The following is a 20,948-nucleotide window of genomic DNA, read 5'->3' on the forward strand; positions in this document are numbered from 1 at the left end:
GTACACGTCTAATGAATGTGAACTTTTTTTTCATGTTTTAATGTTAAGGTTATATACTACCAACATATTTCACGCTTCCAGTGGCAGGATTTGAGAGCTGTGCGGCTTTATTCAGAGTTACTACATTAGCACAATATACTTTTTCAGTAACTCACAGACATTTTAAACATTACTGGTCAAAATATGGAGCAACAAGGAACTGCAATTAACTGATAAATCTGTGCAAGCTGTCTGGGTGGCAAACTTACAGAAGCACTGAGCTAACTCCTGTGTCCTCATGAGTATCGGAAGTTGAATGCAGAAGTGGAAAATAATGTCCTAGATACCTGAGCTATCTTGGAGCGCAAGGACTTTGGGATATTTGTTTGTCCTTAAAACTTCTGGGTGAAGTCTTCTTTCTACTGAAGTTGGTACAAGTGAATCTGAGGAGCCAGGACTTGCCGTAATTCCAGAGCATGGAGACGGCTTTTTTTGTATGGGATGGATCAGTCCTGTTCCTGTTGAAATTAAGTTGTTCTCGTGCTTAATGGAGGCACGGACAGGCCCTCAGTTTTTAGTTTCTTTTTGTCCTTAGTTTCTTAGAGATTGCCAATAGTATCTCCTGTTCTTCCTATTACTTGTGAGTGGCATAGCAAAAGTGATGTACAGGACTGCCAGTTGTCTGTGTTTTAAGTAAAATTCACTTACTAACAGTTAAACAATGTTTATGTATGTGCATCTTACAAATAAGTTAGCAAAGACAGCCTTCTCTAAATGAGATGGGTGTTACTGAAGTGGATTTACAACATTCTGAAGAGGAAAGGGAGACTGTGAGGACTATGGCTCTCCAGTTATTCAACATCTTGCTCATCTGTGTTGCCATTTCCCAGTGCTGGAAGCTCCCTTTCAGGTAGCAGCCCATACTCATTTAGGAAAGACTCCACATCCACAGCAAAAAACTCCTCATTGAACTGTTCAGAAATGCTTATGAAGTTGCTCAGGAGCTCCCCACCCTTATAGACAAGTAGGGTGGGAAGCACGTCGTTTGAGAAGCGGTCTCCAGCCCCCGTGTTGGAGGCCTTAATCTTGCAGAACTTCACAGTGGTATACTCAGCCGCCAGACAGGTCAAGCTGTTGTTGAGAGCATCGCAGCCCTTGATGCCATCTTCATAAATGTGGACGATGACAGTGGTAGTTTTACGTTCTTTCTCGATGGCCTCCAGGAACTGTTCCCCGTTTTGCAGCTCGCACAGATAACCATATTTTGGCCCAAAACTCAGCCGCTGGTGCATATCCTGCATGCAGCGTTTGCGGTAGTTTTGTAGGCAGCTTTCGTCTTCTTGCTCATCGTGAATTAATTCATACTCCTGCATGCTCATCTGTAAATAACGAGAGAATGTTATATTAATAAGTGGCGATCTGTTGGCAATGAAATGGGAGGAGAGGAAGTTGCTCTCTAAAGCGTTTCACATTGAAAGCTTAGCCGGAGGAGCAGTCCCTGCCTACTGTGGCTCTGACAGGTCCCTTCCAGACATGGGTGAAGATCCTCTCTCAACACTTGCATGTCAGCATGATGATATCGAAGACAGTTGCCGGAATCTTTCAGAGTTGGTGGGGATTTTGCCAGTGACTGTGGTGGGATTGATGTTTAATTCCTGGTAGGGTTGGGTCCCCCCCTTTCAGAGGTGATAGATGGTAACGAGTGCCGTTCAGACTCAGAGCTCTAACCTGCCTAGTAGGTTTTCAAACGTGTTAAAAATTTTCCATTGCCTTAACCAAAGATCGAGCATGGAGGCAGGGAAGGGGGGAAGAAAGGTCATACTCTGTTGTGTGATACGTGAAATATACTGCCGCGTTTACTGCAGATGGGCTTTGCTTGAGAGAGGACTACATACGTGGTTGGATGGGCATTTGTTCTGTCTATATTGAGTGAGCTCTGCTAAGCTGCAAAGGAATTAGTCTGGCAAATTCAGGATATTCCAGCTCATAACTGGTATGTTTTATAGAGAATCAAAATTAATGGGTTTTGCTTTTCTTACCTTACGACAGAATCTCTCTCGGGTGTCCTTATCATCTTTACTGAAAGATCTGTGGGGTGAAGACATTTGTCTCAAAATTTCTTTCTTGCTCAAGGGTAAGGAGTCTAGGTCTTTGCTTTCTAGTTTAAACTTCCTCCAGTCATTGATCACGCCTTTGGGCCCTAAGAGAGATGAAGCAAGATGAGAACCTGCCCACAACAAGAAGCTGTCTTAAGAATCTTATGCTCTTTGCCGGTTTGTCCTTCTATGCCAGCGTTTATCCATCCACCACTCTTCCTTCCAGAGCATTCTCCAGGAGTGCCAAAACCCAGAGCTTTGGAACCAATACATTACATTAACCTCTAAATGAAAGAGGTCTTTTCAAACCTGGATCCCTTTGGTGGTCTGGTTCCTGCCTGGATCCTGTAAAAGGATTTTGGTGAGCTACATGAGTAGTTCAAGGTCAAGGATGTCGAAGCCTGTTAGAACCTGTTGCCAAAGCTTGTGTTTCGTAGATGTATATTTGCATTTCTCTTTAGACAGTGTATTTTAATACATAACAAGCGTAAGGACTTATGGTGAAACTAAGATTACACGATACTGGAGATATCTTTTTTTTAGACCCATACCTGTTCTGCTGGAGGAATAACCTGAAACGCAAATGCTGCGAGAATTTGGATTGTAATGCAGGGCTTGGTGTGGAGCTGGTTGGTTAAAGCAAATACATTTTGAAATGGGGAAAGAAAACAATTTCAAAATTCAAGAGGTGTTTTTCAAAATGCAACATTTTAATCAGCATCTTAGGTTGTAAAGCAAAAACAAGGAATATTTTAATGTCTTCAGAGGTGAAGTTTATTTCTATGGAAAATTTAGAAGAGGTTAGGTAAGCAGCTCTTGCTATTGTGAGAGAGATGTGGTGTTGCCACACTCTCTTTTGGATTAAATTTCAACATCTTGAAGTGGTGGCTAGAGGTGCTACACCACTCGGTGGAAAGGGAAGGTGACCGGATTGTTGGCAAACGGGGTTCCAAAGCAGGAATTAGCCTGAGCCTCTTGGCATAGCAATAGCATTACGGTAGCCTGATTTCTAAAACTGTTTTGAAGCCTGGCTGCGGTTGTAGCGCCCTGCATTTGGGTCTCCTGAAATAGTTTGTATATAAATGATTATCTTGGCCAACAGCAGCAATGCTGGTTGGAAAAGCAGCCCAGAAAGTTACAAGAGCTACGTTTATTATAGGACAAAGAAAAAGAAGCCTCTGGAGCACAGGGAGGGGTGGATTGCCATATGCACCTGTTGGTGGGGTGGGATGAAGTGATACCTGTCTGTAGAGCTGAATGCAATGTCAGAACTCATAAAAATCATGGTAATTGAGTGCTGGGTTAAAAAGAATTGTGATTCTGAGCAAGGATGCTTTTAAAACTTTTAAAGCTGTCTTTGCCAGAAGGATTTAAAGGTTCGCTTATGGCACTCACCGAGTGTTCCTTTTATAAGAAGGACAAAATAATTCAGCCTTTACAGTGAAACCTCATAACTAATTCGAGCACGTGGGTGTGTGTTTTGTTGCTCTTTTATTCCCCAGAAGGAGAAAGGCCATTGTTCATGACAAGCAATAAACCGACACGAACTGCATTGGGATGTTGCTGTTGATGGCTTCTTCAGGTGTCTGCTGCATTTGCTGTTTGCTTCAGGTGTGAGGAGGATTGGCACAAAGATCAGGTTGGTGTTACCTGCCCTTCGGGGGGGTGTCACTCCAAAGTATGTTCTCCTTGGCTTTGGAGCCTACGTTTCTGTGCAAAGGGGTTGGCAAACTAATTGGATCTACTCGAATGCTGGGCTTCCCCAGTGGACAGGGATGTTTTAGCTTATTAGGAGAAAAAAAAAATGCAGTTAATTTTCTTGCCTGTGTGTGTCGCCTGTCCTTCGAAATCTTCTTCAAAGCTGGCGTTGGCATTTTCTTCCATTTTGGTGACTGGAGTAGGAGATGCTGCAAGTTCAAAAAGGAAAATTATTAATAACAGGATGGAAAAGGGATAAGCAGGTACAGCGCAGTGTGTCATTTCAAGCGGCTGCTGGCTAGCAGCGAAGATCAAAATGCACATGATAATTGTAGAGCTTCTCATCGTCTCATTAAAAGCAATTAGGATAGATGTTAGGCTCTTTAAAAAGATTTCTGGCCAGATTCTTACAGAAAGTGCCTGGGCGAGGGTTTCTTTATTATGCTGTTTCTTCTCAGTCATCGGAGAATATAGAGTGAAATAGTGGTTGTAAAACTGTCGCAATAGGAATGTGTAGTGAGTATTTTCTCGGTGTTTTTGGTTTTTTTTTTTCATACCCCCCCCTTGGAATTGGGAACCTGATAATTTTCCAAGCCCTGTTTCTAAGGATTGCCTGAACTGCTCATTTCTCATACATGATATGGAGCCAAGTATTTGAACCTGTTGGGCAAGAGACCTCTGAACATCATGGGGATTGACTGCTTGTACTGGTTGGGCCGTGTTTGTTACATAAAACATCACAAGAGTTATAAATCAAAATCACTTTCTTGCTCCACCCGTTCGCTAAATAAGGCCAAGGAGCCAGAGGCAGCAGTCACAGGGCACCGTGATAAAGCGATACTCAAGCAACACCCTTTTTGTCTTTTCTGGTGGAGTTTTTGAGGGGTGAAGTGGAACCACTGCTGTTTAGGGGAAGAAGAGAGGTTTCCCTTCATGTATTGCCGTCGGCAAGAGGAGCCGGGCTGGGTGGTGCATTGCAGGGCAGTGGGGTTTGGCCAGAGAGCATCAAGCTCTCAAGGTCAGGCTAATGTTCTGCTGGTTCCTGGAAGTCACAGTAAATGTTCTTGGTGTCCTGCAGCTTTCTTGCAAAGAGCTGTTTCAGGAGGATATACAGGGGGAGAAAAGTACCACGTCTTCATGTGCATTTTCACTAAACTGTTGATAGACACCTACATAGCCCTCTACATCAGCTCTGCCACCACCTACTGCTGAGTCTTTTCTCCTGTTGGCTGTCAGTCACAAGTTTCCGTTTTAGCTGAAAACTGTAATTCTAATGTCACTGTCCACTGCAGTCTTAAGGCACGTGACTTGAGTGCTCCCATTTAATCTGGACTAGTTTTAGATGTTAGGGTAAGCTTTATTTGACTTCACAGTAAATCCCATCGTGAAGCAAATGCTAAGATGTTATCGTGCCACGAATGCCGTATTTAAAAACTTAAATGTGTGTTAAAGTGATGTTAGTGTTGCAGCACGTATGCACAAGAGGAAATGCGCCTTCATTTTTACCAGCATCAAGAATGAAGTAGAATAACAACTGAGCAAGACACAAGGAATCTGATTTGTGTGTATATTGGGATGAAAGCTGATCAGTGAACGTGAGAATAAATTATTCCGTACGTGCACTCGTGGCAGTTAATCAAAACTCGGGAAGTGTTGCAAGCAAGTTTGGAAGAAAAACAGGTAATGAATTACACATATAATTACACATTATTAGTCTGAATTCTTTATATAGATAGATCTGTAGATTGACTGTTGTCAGAACATGGATCAAGATTACTGGATGCATTGCTGTTCAATCAATTCTGAAATAGAAATATGCAGCTCAGCCTTCTCACTTAGGCAAAACTTTGGCCGTGTCAGGGATGGACGGCTGTGTGACTATGCAGGGTTGAAGCCTTGCAAGTCATTCCTGTGACTTGCATCAACATCTACAAAAAACCCTTCTGTCTTATATTTTTTGATCCATAAGGAAAGAGAGAGTTTGGTTCTCTGCATGCTTTGCTGTTTTATGGCTTTTTAGCCCTGAAAGGCACTAAAAATACAGAATATGAAACTTAAGCAGTCTGTTGTAGGCTCAAACCATGCTTTTGGTGGAATGGTAGAGATGGGAACCGGTTGCTTAACAAATGAAAGCTCTCTATAAGGTTTATTACTGATCTGCTGTAGCTAATAAATCTAAAACGATTAGGTGGATCATAATGGTGTGGAAAGCTACATTTCACCATCTTTTGCAGCGTGGCATAAGGCAATGATCCTGGCAATGCACAGGCTGGTAACCTGACCATGGACCTGCGAGCTGGGAACTCCTGCAACTTAATCTCAGCGCTGTGACTAAGTCAGGCTGTGAGCCTGAAGCAAGTCACGCAAACTGTTCTTCTTTCTGCGCAGTTATAAATATTTATCGTTCTTGTTTTGGAGCTGTGAGTATTAGGCTGTCCAAGTCAGATGTTTCCCAATTTGGCACCTGAGGACAAGGGCACATGAACATGTAACGGCAAGATGATCCGTGGGAACACACTGTAGCACCTACTCTTCCTTTCAAGAAAGTATAGTGGAAGAAGGTGTAAGCTATTGCGTTTCGTGTGTGGGCAAAAATACGCAATCAACAGGGTAGGAAATCCTTGTGAAGGGTTCACATGAGGTTTTTTGTTACTGATTGGAGTTTTCTGGGGTGGTATTCTACATACTCAGCATATAAGAACATTTTTCAAAGAGAAAATTAGGTTCCTGATGTTTGGAGAAATGTGGGTGCTTCTAGAACTGGAGCACATTGGGCAAGTACCTCCACGAGGAAATGTCTCTGCGTGGTGCTGAGACAGTAAAGCAGACAGTGTGGTAGAGCAGTTGGTAACGACCCATCAGATGATGGCTCAGATCTAAAGTTCCCACCTTCCTGGCTTTGCAGGCACACTGGAATCTGGTGTGCCCAGCTTGGGGACAGCTAGAGCTGTCCTTGACATGAGACAGCAGCTCTCGTAGGAGCAGCTGTACTTTGCAGCCCCCCCCTGAACAGACTGCAGCGCTGATGTTCGTGCACGCACCTACAAATGGGTTCTAATTATTTGAATGACAGTGCTGTCTTTTGGGAGTTCATTCAGGTTGTCTGTTAATACAACACCCTTAGACCAGCATCAGCCCAAGTGCCTCGTGGAGTACATGTCACAGAGTCGTAGAATTGTTAAGCTTGGAAAGGACCTCTAAGCTCATCCAGTCCAACCACCAGCTCAATGCCACCGTGCCTACTAAGTAAAAATTAGTTTCTTCATAGAGAAGATTTCAGACCTTTCTGTGTCCCAAAAGTCACTTCTGCAGCAAGAAAAGAGCCGAAATCCTAAGTGTGTGCCTGAAGCTGCTGTTTGGTTTCTATGAGCTTTGGATCTGTTGTAGCTTAAGAATAACAATTCCTATTACTGATGCTCACCCTTCTGTTGTCAGGTGGGCCAGCCTCGCTGCAGGGTAGAATTGACCATTTAATAAAATGTTTCCTTTTTATCTGATATGTAGGAATGCTTTCCACTTAGTAAAAAATATTTTGTGCCTTTGGCCTTCACAGAGTTTTCTGTTTATCCAAAACTACAATTTTTTTAATCATTTTCTCTTATACATATTGAATTTCTGAGCTAGCTCAGGAGGAGAGCATTGTGCCTGTGTATTTGTAAAGACGGCTTACTTAATCCTTCGAAGAGATTGCAGCTATAAATGCAAAAATAGTGTCTTCTAGCAGTAAGTTATAGTTACAGAAGGGAAGGAAATTAGAGAAAAAACTCTAAACAGACTGTAAAAGACAAGATGCATTCTGTAAAGAATAATGCCAATAACTAAAACTTGCTCTCTAAAGTAAGAGGGTTTGCTACTGGTCCAATAAGTAAACATGAGAAATATTTTCTCAAACTATAAACAAGCTGTAGGCATAAATTTGCTCAGATTCGATTGAAGATGCAGGTCTGGGTGTGTATAAGGCTTCATTTTCCATGCCGTGTTCTGGATGTTGTGTAGCTGTTGCATGTTTTCGGAGTAAGAGGCTGGGCAGGGAGTGCAGCACATCAGTATTTAAAAAAAGAGAGAGAGAAAGAGAGAGATCCTCCCGTGGTCATGTACGTGTTCAGATTTGTAAGTGGCATTAGCATCATTACATAAGCAAACCCAATGTCAAGATCAGAGGTCAGAATTCCAGCCCCGTTGCCCGAGCATTGCGGGGGGAGGCGAGAGCCGTGAATCTTAGACTCATAGAATCACTAGGTTGGAATAGACCTCTTAGATCATTGAGTTCCAACCACTCCTATCTGCCACTAAACCATGACCTTGAGTTAATGTCTGTGAGCTCCATGAGGGATCCGCTCCCGGTGCCGACTGTCAGGCACCAAGCCAGCTGGCCACTAGCCACAAGAACGGGGGATCTGCGGCTCCCTGCTTTGCCTTTAGGGTCAATCAGGTCCCTTACATTAAAGTGGGTAAATACAGATTTAAGAGCTGGTCTTCAAAGCCACAGTCGCCTGCTTCGACCACTTGCACTGGTGTCGTGTGGTCCAGATGTGCAAGGACAGGCTCATTATGTGGATAAATGGAAATTTCCTTTGCTTGCCTAGAGGAAGTATATCCTGTAGTAATTAGATCACTCTGGGGGAGAAAACATCATTCCAAAACACCAGAACGGGACTTTATTTGCTTGAAGAAGAGGTCATAGCATAGGAGGAAAATTATAAACCAGGATGGGGTGACGTAGAAAGCTGTCAGCTTCACCGCAGGTCGCTATGACTGTTGAGAGGGTTATGGGATTGGATTATGCACTCTATCCGCTTTAGGAGAGTTGTGCTGTTCTTTATTTGTCAGATGGAAACATCTTAAATAGATGCAGTCCAATATTACATCTATCCTTAAGGCTCTGCCAGTTAGGAAATTCCCCGTGTGACCACCCCTGGCTTCAGCATTGTGTTAGCTTGAAAATCACAGGATTTAAAAAAATATCCCTTTCTTTTCCTTTTTTTTTTTTTTTTTGTCTTTCAAAATTTGGCCTACAGTTACTCACAAGAAAGTATTCGTCTCGTACAGATTGCACATTTATTTCTGGATTTCACTCTCAAATGGGAAATGAGTTCAACGTCTTTCACATCAATCAGTGATGTGATATCACTTGTGCCGCAATACCAGTGTGTTTTGTGTGGGAAGATGGAATGCAGATATTTTGAAACAGGACTTGCTTTATTATTTCAGAAAAAATATTAGTTGCTATTAATAATGTCAATTTTCAGTTATCATTAACCTATTTTTTTTATTTGAAAAGGCTTTATTTTCTATATTATATGGAGAATGTCTTTTGAAACTCGGCATCTGACATTCTGGAGCTTGTTACCTGTTTGCTGGAGCAGTTACGTAGTTGTTACAATTGTGATAAATTCATCCTTTTTTAAGTTATGAGGAAACAGAATAAGTGAGGTATATCAAGGGGGTGGAAGAGAAGGATGCTAAGAAAAAATCTATTTGAAGCGAAAGCAGAATGGCCAACGTTTTCAAATGCAGATTTAAAGGCATAAACCTCAATCCATGTTTAACCTCAATGCCTGGTCTGATTTGTCGGATGGATTGACCATTTCACACGATACTCTGAAAGTCAGGACAGAGTTTTCTGCTGATGTTTAAGTACATATTTAATTTCTGAACATCTTTATGCCGTCTAGAACTGACACATTCCTCAGAGTTTCAGTTGGAGTTCATTGCTGTGATTAGCACAGGCATGATGAATGGCAGAAGCCCAGGGGAGAGATTTTATATATTGTTTTTTTTTCCAAGCTCAACAGATGTTTGGCAGTGCATATAATCCCTGTAATTTGTCCAAAATCACTTGTGTCAGAGCTGTAACTCCAGCAGTGACTGGAGATGGGCATTTAGGGGGATTGACAGCCAGCATTTTATGGAAAAGGGAAGGAACTGAAACTGGTTGCAAGGTTAATTAAAGATCTAGACCTGTAGGGACTTTGAACAGACTCTTACTGCTCCTTTCCATGAACGAAAAAACAGTGCCTACAGGGGAGGGCTGGGAGGAATCAGACCTTGTGATGCTGGGTGAACATCTGCGCTCTGTTTTGGGGTTGGGCTTGACCTAAAATACCTCCTAAGGCTCAGAATATGCAAAAAATTGCACACAGAAAAGAGTCAACAAGATAGAATTTTCTCAGAAATGTCAGGACTTAATTCTGGGGTGGGTTGTTTTTTATTTTCCAGCTTGGTTGAGGTTTTTTAGGACTGCGTGTTTGCAACTGTAAAAGTAAATCATTAGGAATTCTTGCTTTTGCTTTCGTCTGCACTTTGTTATCGTTATCTGCAAAGGGCAGTCCTGACTGTGCCAGCAGGTTCCCTATCAATGCACGATCTACCTCAGCAGTCTTTCTCTCAGATTTGAGAGAATCAAGCGATTTGTGTGATACAGCTGTTCATGACAGCTTTCAAACTCACGCATTCTTCATTCCTGGCTTTCTCTGAGCATATACGCGCCTTCTCTGACATGCGTAAAGATTTTGTTTGCTACTGTCTCATCATTTGAGAATTTTTATTATCTTCTAATTCTGACACTCTTAACACTGACCTGGTGCTTTCTCTGCAGTTGGACCTACTCGCCCTGGTTGGACAGAGTGCACCAACGGGTGCTCTGGGCAAGCTAAGGCAGTAGCTCTTGACAGGGAGTATTTATTAACTTCTTGGCAGATTAATTAGATTTGCATATGTCTTGCGGTGATGATTGAAGATGAAACTGTGTCGAAGCAGACTAAGAAAACTGTGTTGTGTTACAGAGATTGGTGAAGGGAGTATCTTCAGGAGAGCTGGGGAAGGGTTCTTCATCAGGGGTTGCGGGGAGAGAACAAGGGGGAACGGTTTTAAACTGTAAGAGCAGAGGTTGAGATGAGATCCTAGGAAGAACTGTTTTCCTGTGAGGGTGAGGCCCTGGCCCAGTTTGCCCAGAGGATTGTCTGCCCCATTCCTGGAGGTGTTCAAGGCCGGGCTGGATAGGTCTTGGAACAACTGGATCCAGTGGGAGGTGTCCCTGCCCATGGCAGGGGGGGTTGGAACAGGGTGGGCTTTAAGGCCCCTTCCAACCCAAGCCATTCTATGTTCTTCTCCTCGTAGTTCTCTAATACCTTCATTCTAGTAAGCAACAGAATAGGATTTGCTATGTCTTTGGATGCCAGTTGTGAAAACTGTTCTACAGCTTTCACTGGAGTCCATCGGCATAGAACATAAAAGACAAAAACTGTGGTGTATGCTGATTGCAATAGAACAGAGATCTCTGTGTTGATTTATGGCACATTCCAGCTTACATTTAAATCGGTCAGAAACATTTTGCTCTGTTGGGACTCAGGCTAAATCTTTGTGGTCGTGGTGACTGCCAGCTCCTTGCTGTTCTTCCATTCCCTTTCTGACCCTTAAGGGAGAGTCTCCTTGTTGGAGAGTCTCCAAGCACATCTCCACGTTTTAGAAGAACTGACAGAGTCAGTTGTTCACATTATCTTGTTATATGCATTTAACTTAAGACACCAACACAGGGAAGCTGTTTTTTCTTAGCTTTATCTAGTCGATGTGTGGGAGTAAGCCCTCCCGGTGGCTCTGCAGAAAACGAGTCTGTAGTGCCTTTTTCAGCTTTTTTACCGTGCGCAGTAGGTGACTGCGTTAGGCTGGTCTGCATCTCCCATCCTCTGGGCTGCTGCATTACCTGGTGGGTATTCATGATGTATTAATAGCTTTCAGCCGCTCTGTTAATATGGGAAGAGCCCGTACCGACAGCTGGGATGCTTCTACAGCTCTCTGAACTCCCAACCATCTGCTAATGTTTCACATGTGCAGAAATATGATTAAAAACATGTTTTCCTTCTCTCCTAACACTCACACGATAGCTACGTGTGCAGCTACTGGGTGCAAAATCGTTTACCCTTCGCAGAGCAGAAGGTGAAAGTCGCTAGCGTGGGGGATTATTTTCCGTGTTTATCTCGAATGGGAAGATCGCCGTGTAAAAACGGTGTGTTTGTGTTCATCAAAAGGCAGCGAAGATCCTGTGAGGATGGCATGGGAAATCTGCAGTCCCATCAGCACTTCCAAGTTGGAAGGCAAAGTTTCCCTGTGGACTGTAAAGCTGGATGTGGCACAACAGAGTGTTTGGGTTTAGTTTTTTCACTTGACCATTTACCAAAAAACGCAGTAACTGTTTATAAAGGAAAGGATTAAGCAGTGGACGTCCACGCCCCGTCCCGACCAGCTGCAGCTTCACAGAGTGTGCGACAGGGTTGCCTGGCCCCTTGTTTGCAGTATCAGCGGTAACGGAGTTTCCACTGGATGGTCCTGACATCCCGGTGAAAACTACAATTTCCTGAAGGATAATCAACAGTAGGAATATATTCCTCGTATTACCTTCATTAATCAGAGGTGAAAGCCAAGGCAGACACCATCGCGTGGCCACAGAGAGCCCTGGGGAGCTGCTCCTCCTGCAGCGAGCCGTTCCGTTCAGCCCTTTTCTGTACAGATCTTTTATACTCAGTGCCATTCCAGAGGCCTTCTGTCTGTCTTTGGATCCTGTGACCGGTGAACTTTCACCAGCTGAATTATAAACAGCTTCACGTGTGGCTTGTAAAGCGGCAGAGAATTAATGTTTTCATTTCCTTTGCAGACAGAAACTAAGCAAACCGGGGCTGCAGTTCTGCAGCGCCTAACGCGTTTGCACAAGTTTCTCTGACCGTGTAAATAAATGTCACAATTTGGAGGAAAGGCCAATGGCTTAAAACATGCTTTTCCTATTTTGCTCCAAAACATTGCTCAGATAAACAGCAAAGTAAATCCTTTCCTTGGGACTTGCTTTTATTTATGTAGAAACTGAAGCGCGAATTCTAGGCCAGGTTTTTAGCGGGTGGTTAGTTGTTTCTAGGACTCCTTCCCAGGGACTGCCGTGGCTTTATTCTCAAATTAATTCCAACTATTTCAGCCTTCCCCATGGTCAGGCTGTGGTTGTATCATCTCGCAAGAAGCCAGCGTGGCTGCAGCTTCTAGCGGGGATCTTTCTAGAAGGCTTCTGCTATTCGCCTGAGCACAAGAGAAGAGCATGAGCAGAAAAGGGCTTTTAACAAGCAGCAGGAGGTGCCAGGGAACTTGTTTGCTTCAGAGAGAGTGGAGGAAGAGAAGGGAGAGGGAAAAATAGAAAGTGAAGGGAACAAAACTATCTTATCAGCAGAGATCTTACTGCCTCTGACTAGTTTTATCTGCTTTGCACGAGCGCGATGTGCACACCAGCACAGCGCTCGAAGGCTGGTTTACCTCCCTCCTAGGGACAGAAGTTGGAGCAAAGCCCGGGTGAAGCGTTGCTGTCACCTGCATGATGTGAAAATGCTTCTGCAGAGCTCAAGAAATAGCAGTATCGCAGATTCTGCTGTCCTGGGTGTGGGCAGAGGGGCCTGAGTTCTTTCGCTCCCTCCGTGCTGATCTTAAGGGTGAATGGGAAATGCACTCAACAGCACGAGTTTCTAGAGAATGAAGTAGGAAACGAGTGGTTAAGTGTCTGAACACAACATTCCTTGTGTTGAAGGAAGGCGTGCAGGATTGAGGGACCTTCTGCCAAGTGTCCGAGCAACCCCGTTTCGTTGCTGTTGGGGTTGGCGTGGTAAGATACGCCTGATCCCGACCTGTTCTGTTTGCAGCAGCTGGCCGGAGGAGCAGGAGCAGGAAGGACAACAGCTACAGAAGGTGCCTGGCGGTGGGTTTTCTCCTCCCTCTGGATTTGTTTATGCAGCAGAGTATAAAGCTGGTGACATCTGAGCCGCTGTAGGGACCTGCCTGCGGCTGGAGAATGAGCTGCAGCAGGCGTGGGAAGCGGATGGAGGGGCAGGCACATACGGTGCACGGTGTTTAGGGAAGGAGAGGGATTCTCTGAGCATTAAAAGGAGCGAAATCTGATTTTTCTAGGATTTTATTTTAATGAGTTTGGTGTCTAAAAGCTTCTCGCTGTGACTTCAGCGTTCAAAGAGGCTCAATTTGTGGATTCTCCAGATTCTGTCTTGTTATTAAAGAATAAGATCTGAATACATGCAAAAAGCACTCACTCTCCCTTCGGGAGAATTAGACTTGGATACAAAACCACGAGTGTCATAAACCAGAGGAAAAACATGCTATTTCAGATTACCGTGATAGCTATTTGGATTTACATGATAAATGACTCCTACAGCATTAACTGTCCCACTGGAACAGTTGAAATGTGACTCAGTCTGCAAAAGCCTCATTTATTGGTGTGTTCCAACACGTTCTCTAAAAAAAAAAAATCAAATTATAGTTCATTTGACAGTCGATAAACACTAGGTTGGTCTGAATGACAGCAAGTCTGTATTAATCCCTGCATTTTAAATACTGTAGCAGGATCTTGGATGACGCATCGATATTCACGCTAAGCAGAAGAGTATAATAAATTTCTTAGGTCTTAAAATGATTGCTGCTCTATTATAAATGAAGAGCCATGTTCTGAAATGATTTCAGTCACCTAAGTAAGATCTGATTTAAATGCATTTTAGTGTGTTGTTTGCCATAGACTGGGGATGGCTGACATCTCCAAGACAACTTGGTTCAGTGGCCTGAAGCTCTTTTTTGGATGAACTACAGAACTTAACGAATCCAGAGAGGCTGCAGGCATGGATAATGGGAATAAAAATTGATGTTCATTGGAGAGCTGGTCTGCAAAGCAAAGAGCGCCTGGAGGTGGCTGGAGTGTGGGCGCTGAGGGAGTCCCGGGGTCTAGAGGCACAATGTGTAGCCCTCAGAGGGTCAGTGGCTGGCGTGATTCCTCATCCAATAGGGCCTGACTTCTAACGCTTTCTGAGGGTTTACTTCATCCTGTTTGGCTTATGGCTTAGGAAGGTTATTTTGAGCCCGGCTGTGTTTTCAGACGTGACCCTTGCCTGCGACCGTATGCGATGTGTCACAAAAGAAACCGGGACGGCATCCAACGTGCGAGGGAACAAAGGTGAGCGGTTGCTGAATGCTGCCTTCTGGGATCTCTTCTCAAGAAAGAACTGAGGTCTGCGTACGCAGTGGGATTCAGAGGACGCCACCCTTGAGCTGCACGGCCAGCGTGGTACACTTGGGTTTAGTTAAAACTGTCAATGGGGGCATTTCATCATTGTGTGCTTCCACAGAGGTGAGAGCCAAGGCTCGATCTCAATTGCTTTCAAAAGAGTCTCCACTTGCTTCATTTACAGATTACAAAGGCCTTCCTTAGGGTTCTCTGGGAAAGGGAAGAGCTGGTATGTGCTCTGCTTTTGGCCCAGACAGCATCCCTGCTAGCGTGGGAGTGTCTGATTAGCTTTCAGTACCGCTGGGGGCAGCTAATTTAGTAGGATTCCAGCAATTAGGACCCAGCACAGTGATTATTTGATTTGATACTTTGTGTCAAAGTGACAAGGCTTTATTCTAACACACCTTCGTTTCAAATGAAGGTAGAATATTTAATTGCATGCAAAGCAAGATACTGCATGAATGGAATCGTTTAAGAATACTTCAATTACGGTGTCATTATGAATGAGTGTTTTACTACTGAAATGGCAAGGATATGCAAAGAGAAACACGTTTCATGTCAAGATGCCATTTGAATGCATCGCTTTAATCTTGTCAAAACAAACATATTGCTTTTATGGAAGTTCTCATCAACACAGAAAGCTACCAAACAAAAGGAAGATCAGTGAAATAGTTTTTGTTAAGAACTTTAGCATATTTCTGCCTGGCTCTAGGCTGGAACGGTTACCCAGCGATTTTCTCTGTGGCTGAAAAGAACTAAGAGCTGTTTCTGCCCCACAGCGCGGCTGAGTTTAGGCTGGAGTGGCTGCTGCTAATCCAGTTCACAGACCCCTATTTGGAAGGCTGGCTTAGGTGTGGTGAGACTTGGATTTCTTGGAGGGGCTGGGACCATGTGGAGTTCCACAATGCAGCAGGTGTGTTGCTCAGAACACTTGGGAGGGCTCATTAATACCCAACTTAGCGCTCTTTGCAGGAATCACAAAGTTCCCGCAATGTTACCATCCCTTCCTCTGATGGAATGAGTGAGAAAAGCTTTATGGCATTCGCTCCCTGGGGTTTCTTGCATGTTCCTTCTCTGTTATCTCTGGCTGTTAGAGTGGGAAGGGTTCTGGGTCACTAAAACTAGTTTCTTGTTATGGCAGGCAAATACGTGGAGCTCTTTTTCAGCCTTATCACCCTTCCTCTACTTGTTGCTGTCCCCATCTCGCGTCTGTCCAAAGTGAAAGTGCCAGTGAAAAATTGGAATGTGTTATTTCAGCTTAAAAAAAGGAATTACTACAAGAGGAGAGATGAATTCACAAAGTCTTTCACTTTGAAATAGTTGGAAGGGATTTTTTCTTTTTTTTTTTTGTTTCGATTTTTGGTGCAGTCTCCCAAAATTTGACCAACTCTGCTTGGACCTGATGTTGAGTAGAGCCCATTTCTCACTTTCATTTTTTGCTCATTTAGGGTGGGGAGGCCCTGGCCCAGGCTGCCCAGAGAGGTGGTGGCTGCCCCATCCCTGGAGGGGTTCCAGGCCAGGTTGGATGGGGCTTGGAACAACCTGATCCAGTGGGAGGTGTCCCTGCCCATGGCAGGGAGTGGATCTGGATAGGCTTTAAGGCCCCTTCCAACCCAAACCATTCTATGTTCTTCTCCTCGTAGTTCTCTAATACCTTCATTCTAGTAAGCAGCAGAATAGGATTTGCTATGTCTTTGGATGCCAGTTGTGAAAATTGTTCTACAGCTTTCACTTAACTCCATCGGCATAGAATATAAAAGACAAAAACTGTGGTGTATGATTGCAATAGAACAGAGATCTCTGTGTTGATTTATGGCACATTCCAGCTTACATTTAAATCGGTCAGAAACGTTTTGCTGCGTTGGGACTCAGGCTAAATCTTTGTGCTCATTCAAGGAATTCAGATTTAAGGGTATAATTCATTCTAACTGCGATTAGCCATATGCCTTAAAATGAAGCCTCTTACATGGTTTAAGATGGAATAGCACTGAAAGCTGGTTGCCAGACTCCAGTTGAGTTCCCTGTATCCTTTTGCCATGTTAAACATACCAAGTCGCGGAGGCAACCTGTTTTTCCTTCCCTTTCCTTGCTCCCTGGTGTCTGACCAGAGTGCTAAACAATGTCTGGAGGGTTTTGTGCCCACAGATGGCTTAGGTGATATGGGTTTGTTACTCTGGTTTTACATCACTGGCTATCAGAAAGTGGTCTAGGAAGAAAATAGATCTAAAAGGTGGGAGAGGAATTTTAAGGGTGATGTGGATTTTTTGTAAGTTCTTGTGTCTTCTGCATTTAAGACTATTCTGAAGTTGCACAGCTTTTGTATGTAGTGAGAATTGCCGCCTCCCATCGCTGCAGTTAGGTGCAGCGATGCACTGGCTAATCCCTGTAATCCAGCCCGTTCAATATTCATATTGAATATCCAATATTTATTGAAAGCTATTTCCCTGCTGAGGTGGAGATTATATCGATCAGGCCCCTTTTTTTCTGCTTTGGTGCTCTCTTTGTTTTTTTGGTGGGCTGGAATTGGGCAGGGATGCCCTTTAATAGTGTAATTCACCCAGGAAAACACTTTGCAGTTGGGATAAGGAGATGGACAGATGACATCTTGAGCTTTTTGAAGGTGTGAAATACCTGTAGGGATTTTTGTGAATTAGGAATGAGGGAACTACATGATGGTTTCAAGATCTATCGCTGCTAGGGATGAATTTATTCTTATCACTGAAAAGCAGTCACTGCATATAGTGGCGTATGACAATCGTCTTTAGCTACACAATTTGCTCTCAAGCTGTATTATTTTGATTACCGTCTTTAATTCCCTAATGCATTTCCCTATGGTTTTAGCTGTGCTGTAATTAGAACTGCTAGCATTAGACATTAATATTTATAACACGGAGCAGATTAAAATCTCATTCTGAAATAGGATGAGAATTATAACACATATAATTCTTGTGATCTGCTTTATATCAGCTGTGACGTGATGCTCAAAACGTTCCTCCTGTATTTTTTTTTTTTTTTACAAAAGGTCAAATTTTTTTACAAAGTGTCGAGTACTCTCAGAAAACTCCTAAAGCTGTGGATTGCAAACACCATGGAGTTTGTGTAAGCAGGTTGGAAAGATCCAAGGTGAAATTTTGCCATGGGGTTTAGTGGGCTGTTGTATATAGAATCGTAGAATAGTTTGGGTTGGAAGGGATCTTAAAGCCCATCCAGTTCCACCCCTGCCATGGGCAGGGACACCTCCCACTGGCTCAGGCTGCCCAAGGCCCATCCAACCTGGCCTGGAACACCTCCAGGGATGGGGCAGCCACAGCTTCCCTGGGCAACCTGGGCCAGGGCCTCACCACTCTCATGGTGAAGAAATTCCTCCTTCTGTCCAGTCTCAATCTGCCCCTCTCCAGTTTATCCCCATTGCCCCTCGTCCTATCCCCATGAGCCTTTGGGAACAGTCCCTTCTCAGCTTTCCTGTAGCCTCTTCAGGTACTGGAAGTTGCTCTAAGGTCTAAGTTTACTAATACCATTGCCAATACCAATACTAATCCTAAGTTTTCTTTGTTTGCCTATGGCATGGTTATTTTCTTAGGAATTACTTATCTATATGAAAATATAGCTGTCCTTATGCCCACTGTCAAATCCAAATCTGAGTACAAATGACAAAGATGTGCCACTGGGGACAGCAAAATCCTGATGGGTAAGTAAAGCACCTCCACTGAACGGTGGACTTGGTGATGTTTTCCATTGCTGTCGGTGGCAGATTGCCCTCCAAGTAAGCAGGCTCACCAGCTAGACAGGGCCATTTTCTTGATCTTTTCTCTTCACACATTGTTTATACCTTTGGTTACACACTACAACCTGCCTAAAATCAATGCTGTCACATCAGCTGCACAGTGAAACTTCACGTCCAATATATTTCATTTTTTATTCTTTCACAGCGATATTTATACTTACCAACACATTCTTTTGCAAGAGAACAATTTTAAGCTTGAAATAAGATACCCGAGTCAGAAGGGTTTATTCTAAAGTTAAGACTTAGAATTTCTTGGAGGCTCTGAAAACACCAAACCCAGACATGGGAATTTTCTGGCGACTATCCCGGACATTGGAGCCCTTCACTTGCCTTCACCAGGGCGCAGAACTCCACCCCAGTACAGAGCACAGAACTGCATCCCAGCACAAGAAATGGCACATTTTATGTTCTCTTGCAGGTTCTTATGTACAGGTTTGTACTCAAAGGAAGGTTACAAAAGAGCAGAAATCCCATTTTGAATTAAATCAATGGCAAAATCAAATGAAGAGAGGTTGGATTCCATGCAAGGAATAGAAAAGCTACTTCAAATTAGTCATAGGTATTAGTTCTGATAGTCTGAGCGCACAGCATCAACAGTTTGGGTCAGATTTCCAATACACTTCCTCTTCCCAAAACTGCTCTATCCGGAGTGAAGCACCGTGTACTGTCCATGTTAGAGCAAAACCTGTATTTATTTAAAACACCGGTGATGCCACCTCTCATGGCTTATTATTCTCAGTGTAATCAAACCAGCCTGCCAAATTCATAACTGGGAATCTGGCATTAGTTTTTACCTCAGCAGCTACATTTCAGCCTGGTGGCAAAGATGAGGTTCCTCTAAGAGACCACATCAGTTAACTCAACTTGGTTTAATACACTGCTAATAAATTTTAGCAGCTGTGGCCATCTTCAAAACGCATATTTTGTTCCCCTACTAAAGTAAAAATTGAAAGGCAACCGACATAGAAATCACTCTACCTGAGAGGCTCAGCTGCTCAGCTCTGCTTTTTCCAAGCTCTGACAAACGTCCTTGGTGGTTTCCAGGAGAGGAGCTGGATTACGACTGACCACAGATAGACCCGGTCTCCGATTTACATCTCTGGGTAATGATGACCGTTGCAGAAATAGCTTTGGACAGGTAATAGGATTATCATAAGGGAATTAGAAAACTCTGTTCATTAGTTTGAGCCAATGAAGTTGCAGGCTGGAGAGAGGTTTAAAGGCTTTAGTGCATAGATATAATTGGGAAGGGAGGAAAACAACTGAGCCTAAAGGAGAGATACAGATGGCACCTTGGTGTTGCAGAGCAAGGTGTATTAAAAATGCTGAAGATAGACAGATGGCTTATGAGTGTAAGAACCTGTTACTGTACGCAGGAAAGCCTACCCTTACCACCCTGATGGCCTTTTCGATGTTTCTGAGTTGCGATAGGATGTCTGTTTATAAAAAGTAGAAAACGATGCATGGAAATGATGCTAATGTTTAAATAAATCACCCAGTCATAGCTGGCTGCTCATTAATTTAAACAGGAGGCTCTTGCAGAGTAAATGCAGAAAGGGGGAGAGAGAATTTGATTCTAGGGAAAATGATAAATTATATTCATATATTATATGTACTAAATATATATCATAGATTATTTAATAATCTAATATTCATAAAATGATTATAAATTATTATGATGGGGAACACTATAAATTATATACTTATGTGATGTTAAGAAATGGTGAAATTCAGAGCAGCTTTAAATGGAAGAGAGTGGTGAGGCCCTGGCCCAGGTTGCCCAGAGAAGCTGTGGCTGCCCTATCCCTGGAGGTGTTCCAGGCCAGGTTGGATGGTTCTTGGAGCCCCTGATCCAGTGGGAGGTGTCCCTGCCCATGGCAGGGAGTTGGAACTGGATGGGCTTTGAGGTCCCTTCCAACCCAAACTATTCTCTGATTCTATGACTTGTATTTACACCTCTGCAGCTGTGGCTCTTGCATGTGCTCAGATGTTTTGCAACCAGGGATGTCCCATCCTGCCCCAGTGCTGCTGCTCAGATGAGCCCTAAGGAGGGTGGCTCTGGAAATCTTGACAAGTAATGGATGCCAACAGAAGTGAGGAAGGGATGGAGCCCTTGGCTTTGGTGTCCATGCCCATGCATCTCCTGGTGAGGCAGTGTGGAAATGACCCGTGTGCAAGGTGCTACCGTAACAGAAAGTCCTCGTGCCCTTGAGCTCTTGTCTCATTTTGGTCGTGCTTCCAAGGAGAACTGGGAAGCGTTGCCACTGATGCTCTGCAGGAGAGGGGGACCTGCTGTCCTTGGAGCTGTTTACTTTCTTCCACGGCACGTTTCTTTTGGAGTTCTTCCTCTGTGCTC

General features: G+C 43.7%; 2 protein-coding genes across 2 annotated transcripts in view; one reads left to right on the forward strand and one right to left on the reverse strand.

The window, feature by feature from the left end:
* Positions 1 to 101: 101 nt before the first annotated feature.
* PDC (phosducin) lies at positions 102 to 19,630 on the reverse strand. Its single transcript, XM_009565441.2, has 4 exons — positions 19,571 to 19,630; positions 3,899 to 3,982; positions 2,019 to 2,179; positions 102 to 1,358 (listed from the first exon to the last, which is right to left on the reverse strand). Exons 2-4 carry the CDS (start codon positions 3,957 to 3,959, stop codon positions 831 to 833), a joined length of 750 nt encoding a protein of 249 aa, XP_009563736.1. The 5' UTR covers positions 3,960 to 3,982; positions 19,571 to 19,630; the 3' UTR covers positions 102 to 830.
* Positions 2,202 to 20,948, forward strand: part of PLA2G4A (phospholipase A2 group IVA) — a 225,138-nt gene continuing 206,391 nt past the window's right edge. The window contains exon 1 of the mRNA XM_054073588.1: positions 2,202 to 3,714. The gene's annotated coding sequence lies outside the window, so the exon portion shown is untranslated. The remainder of the gene's footprint in view (positions 3,715 to 20,948) is intronic.

Source organism: Cuculus canorus, chromosome 8 (assembly GCF_017976375.1).
Source record: "Cuculus canorus isolate bCucCan1 chromosome 8, bCucCan1.pri, whole genome shotgun sequence".
NCBI classification, from domain to species: Eukaryota; Metazoa; Chordata; class Aves; order Cuculiformes; family Cuculidae; genus Cuculus; species Cuculus canorus.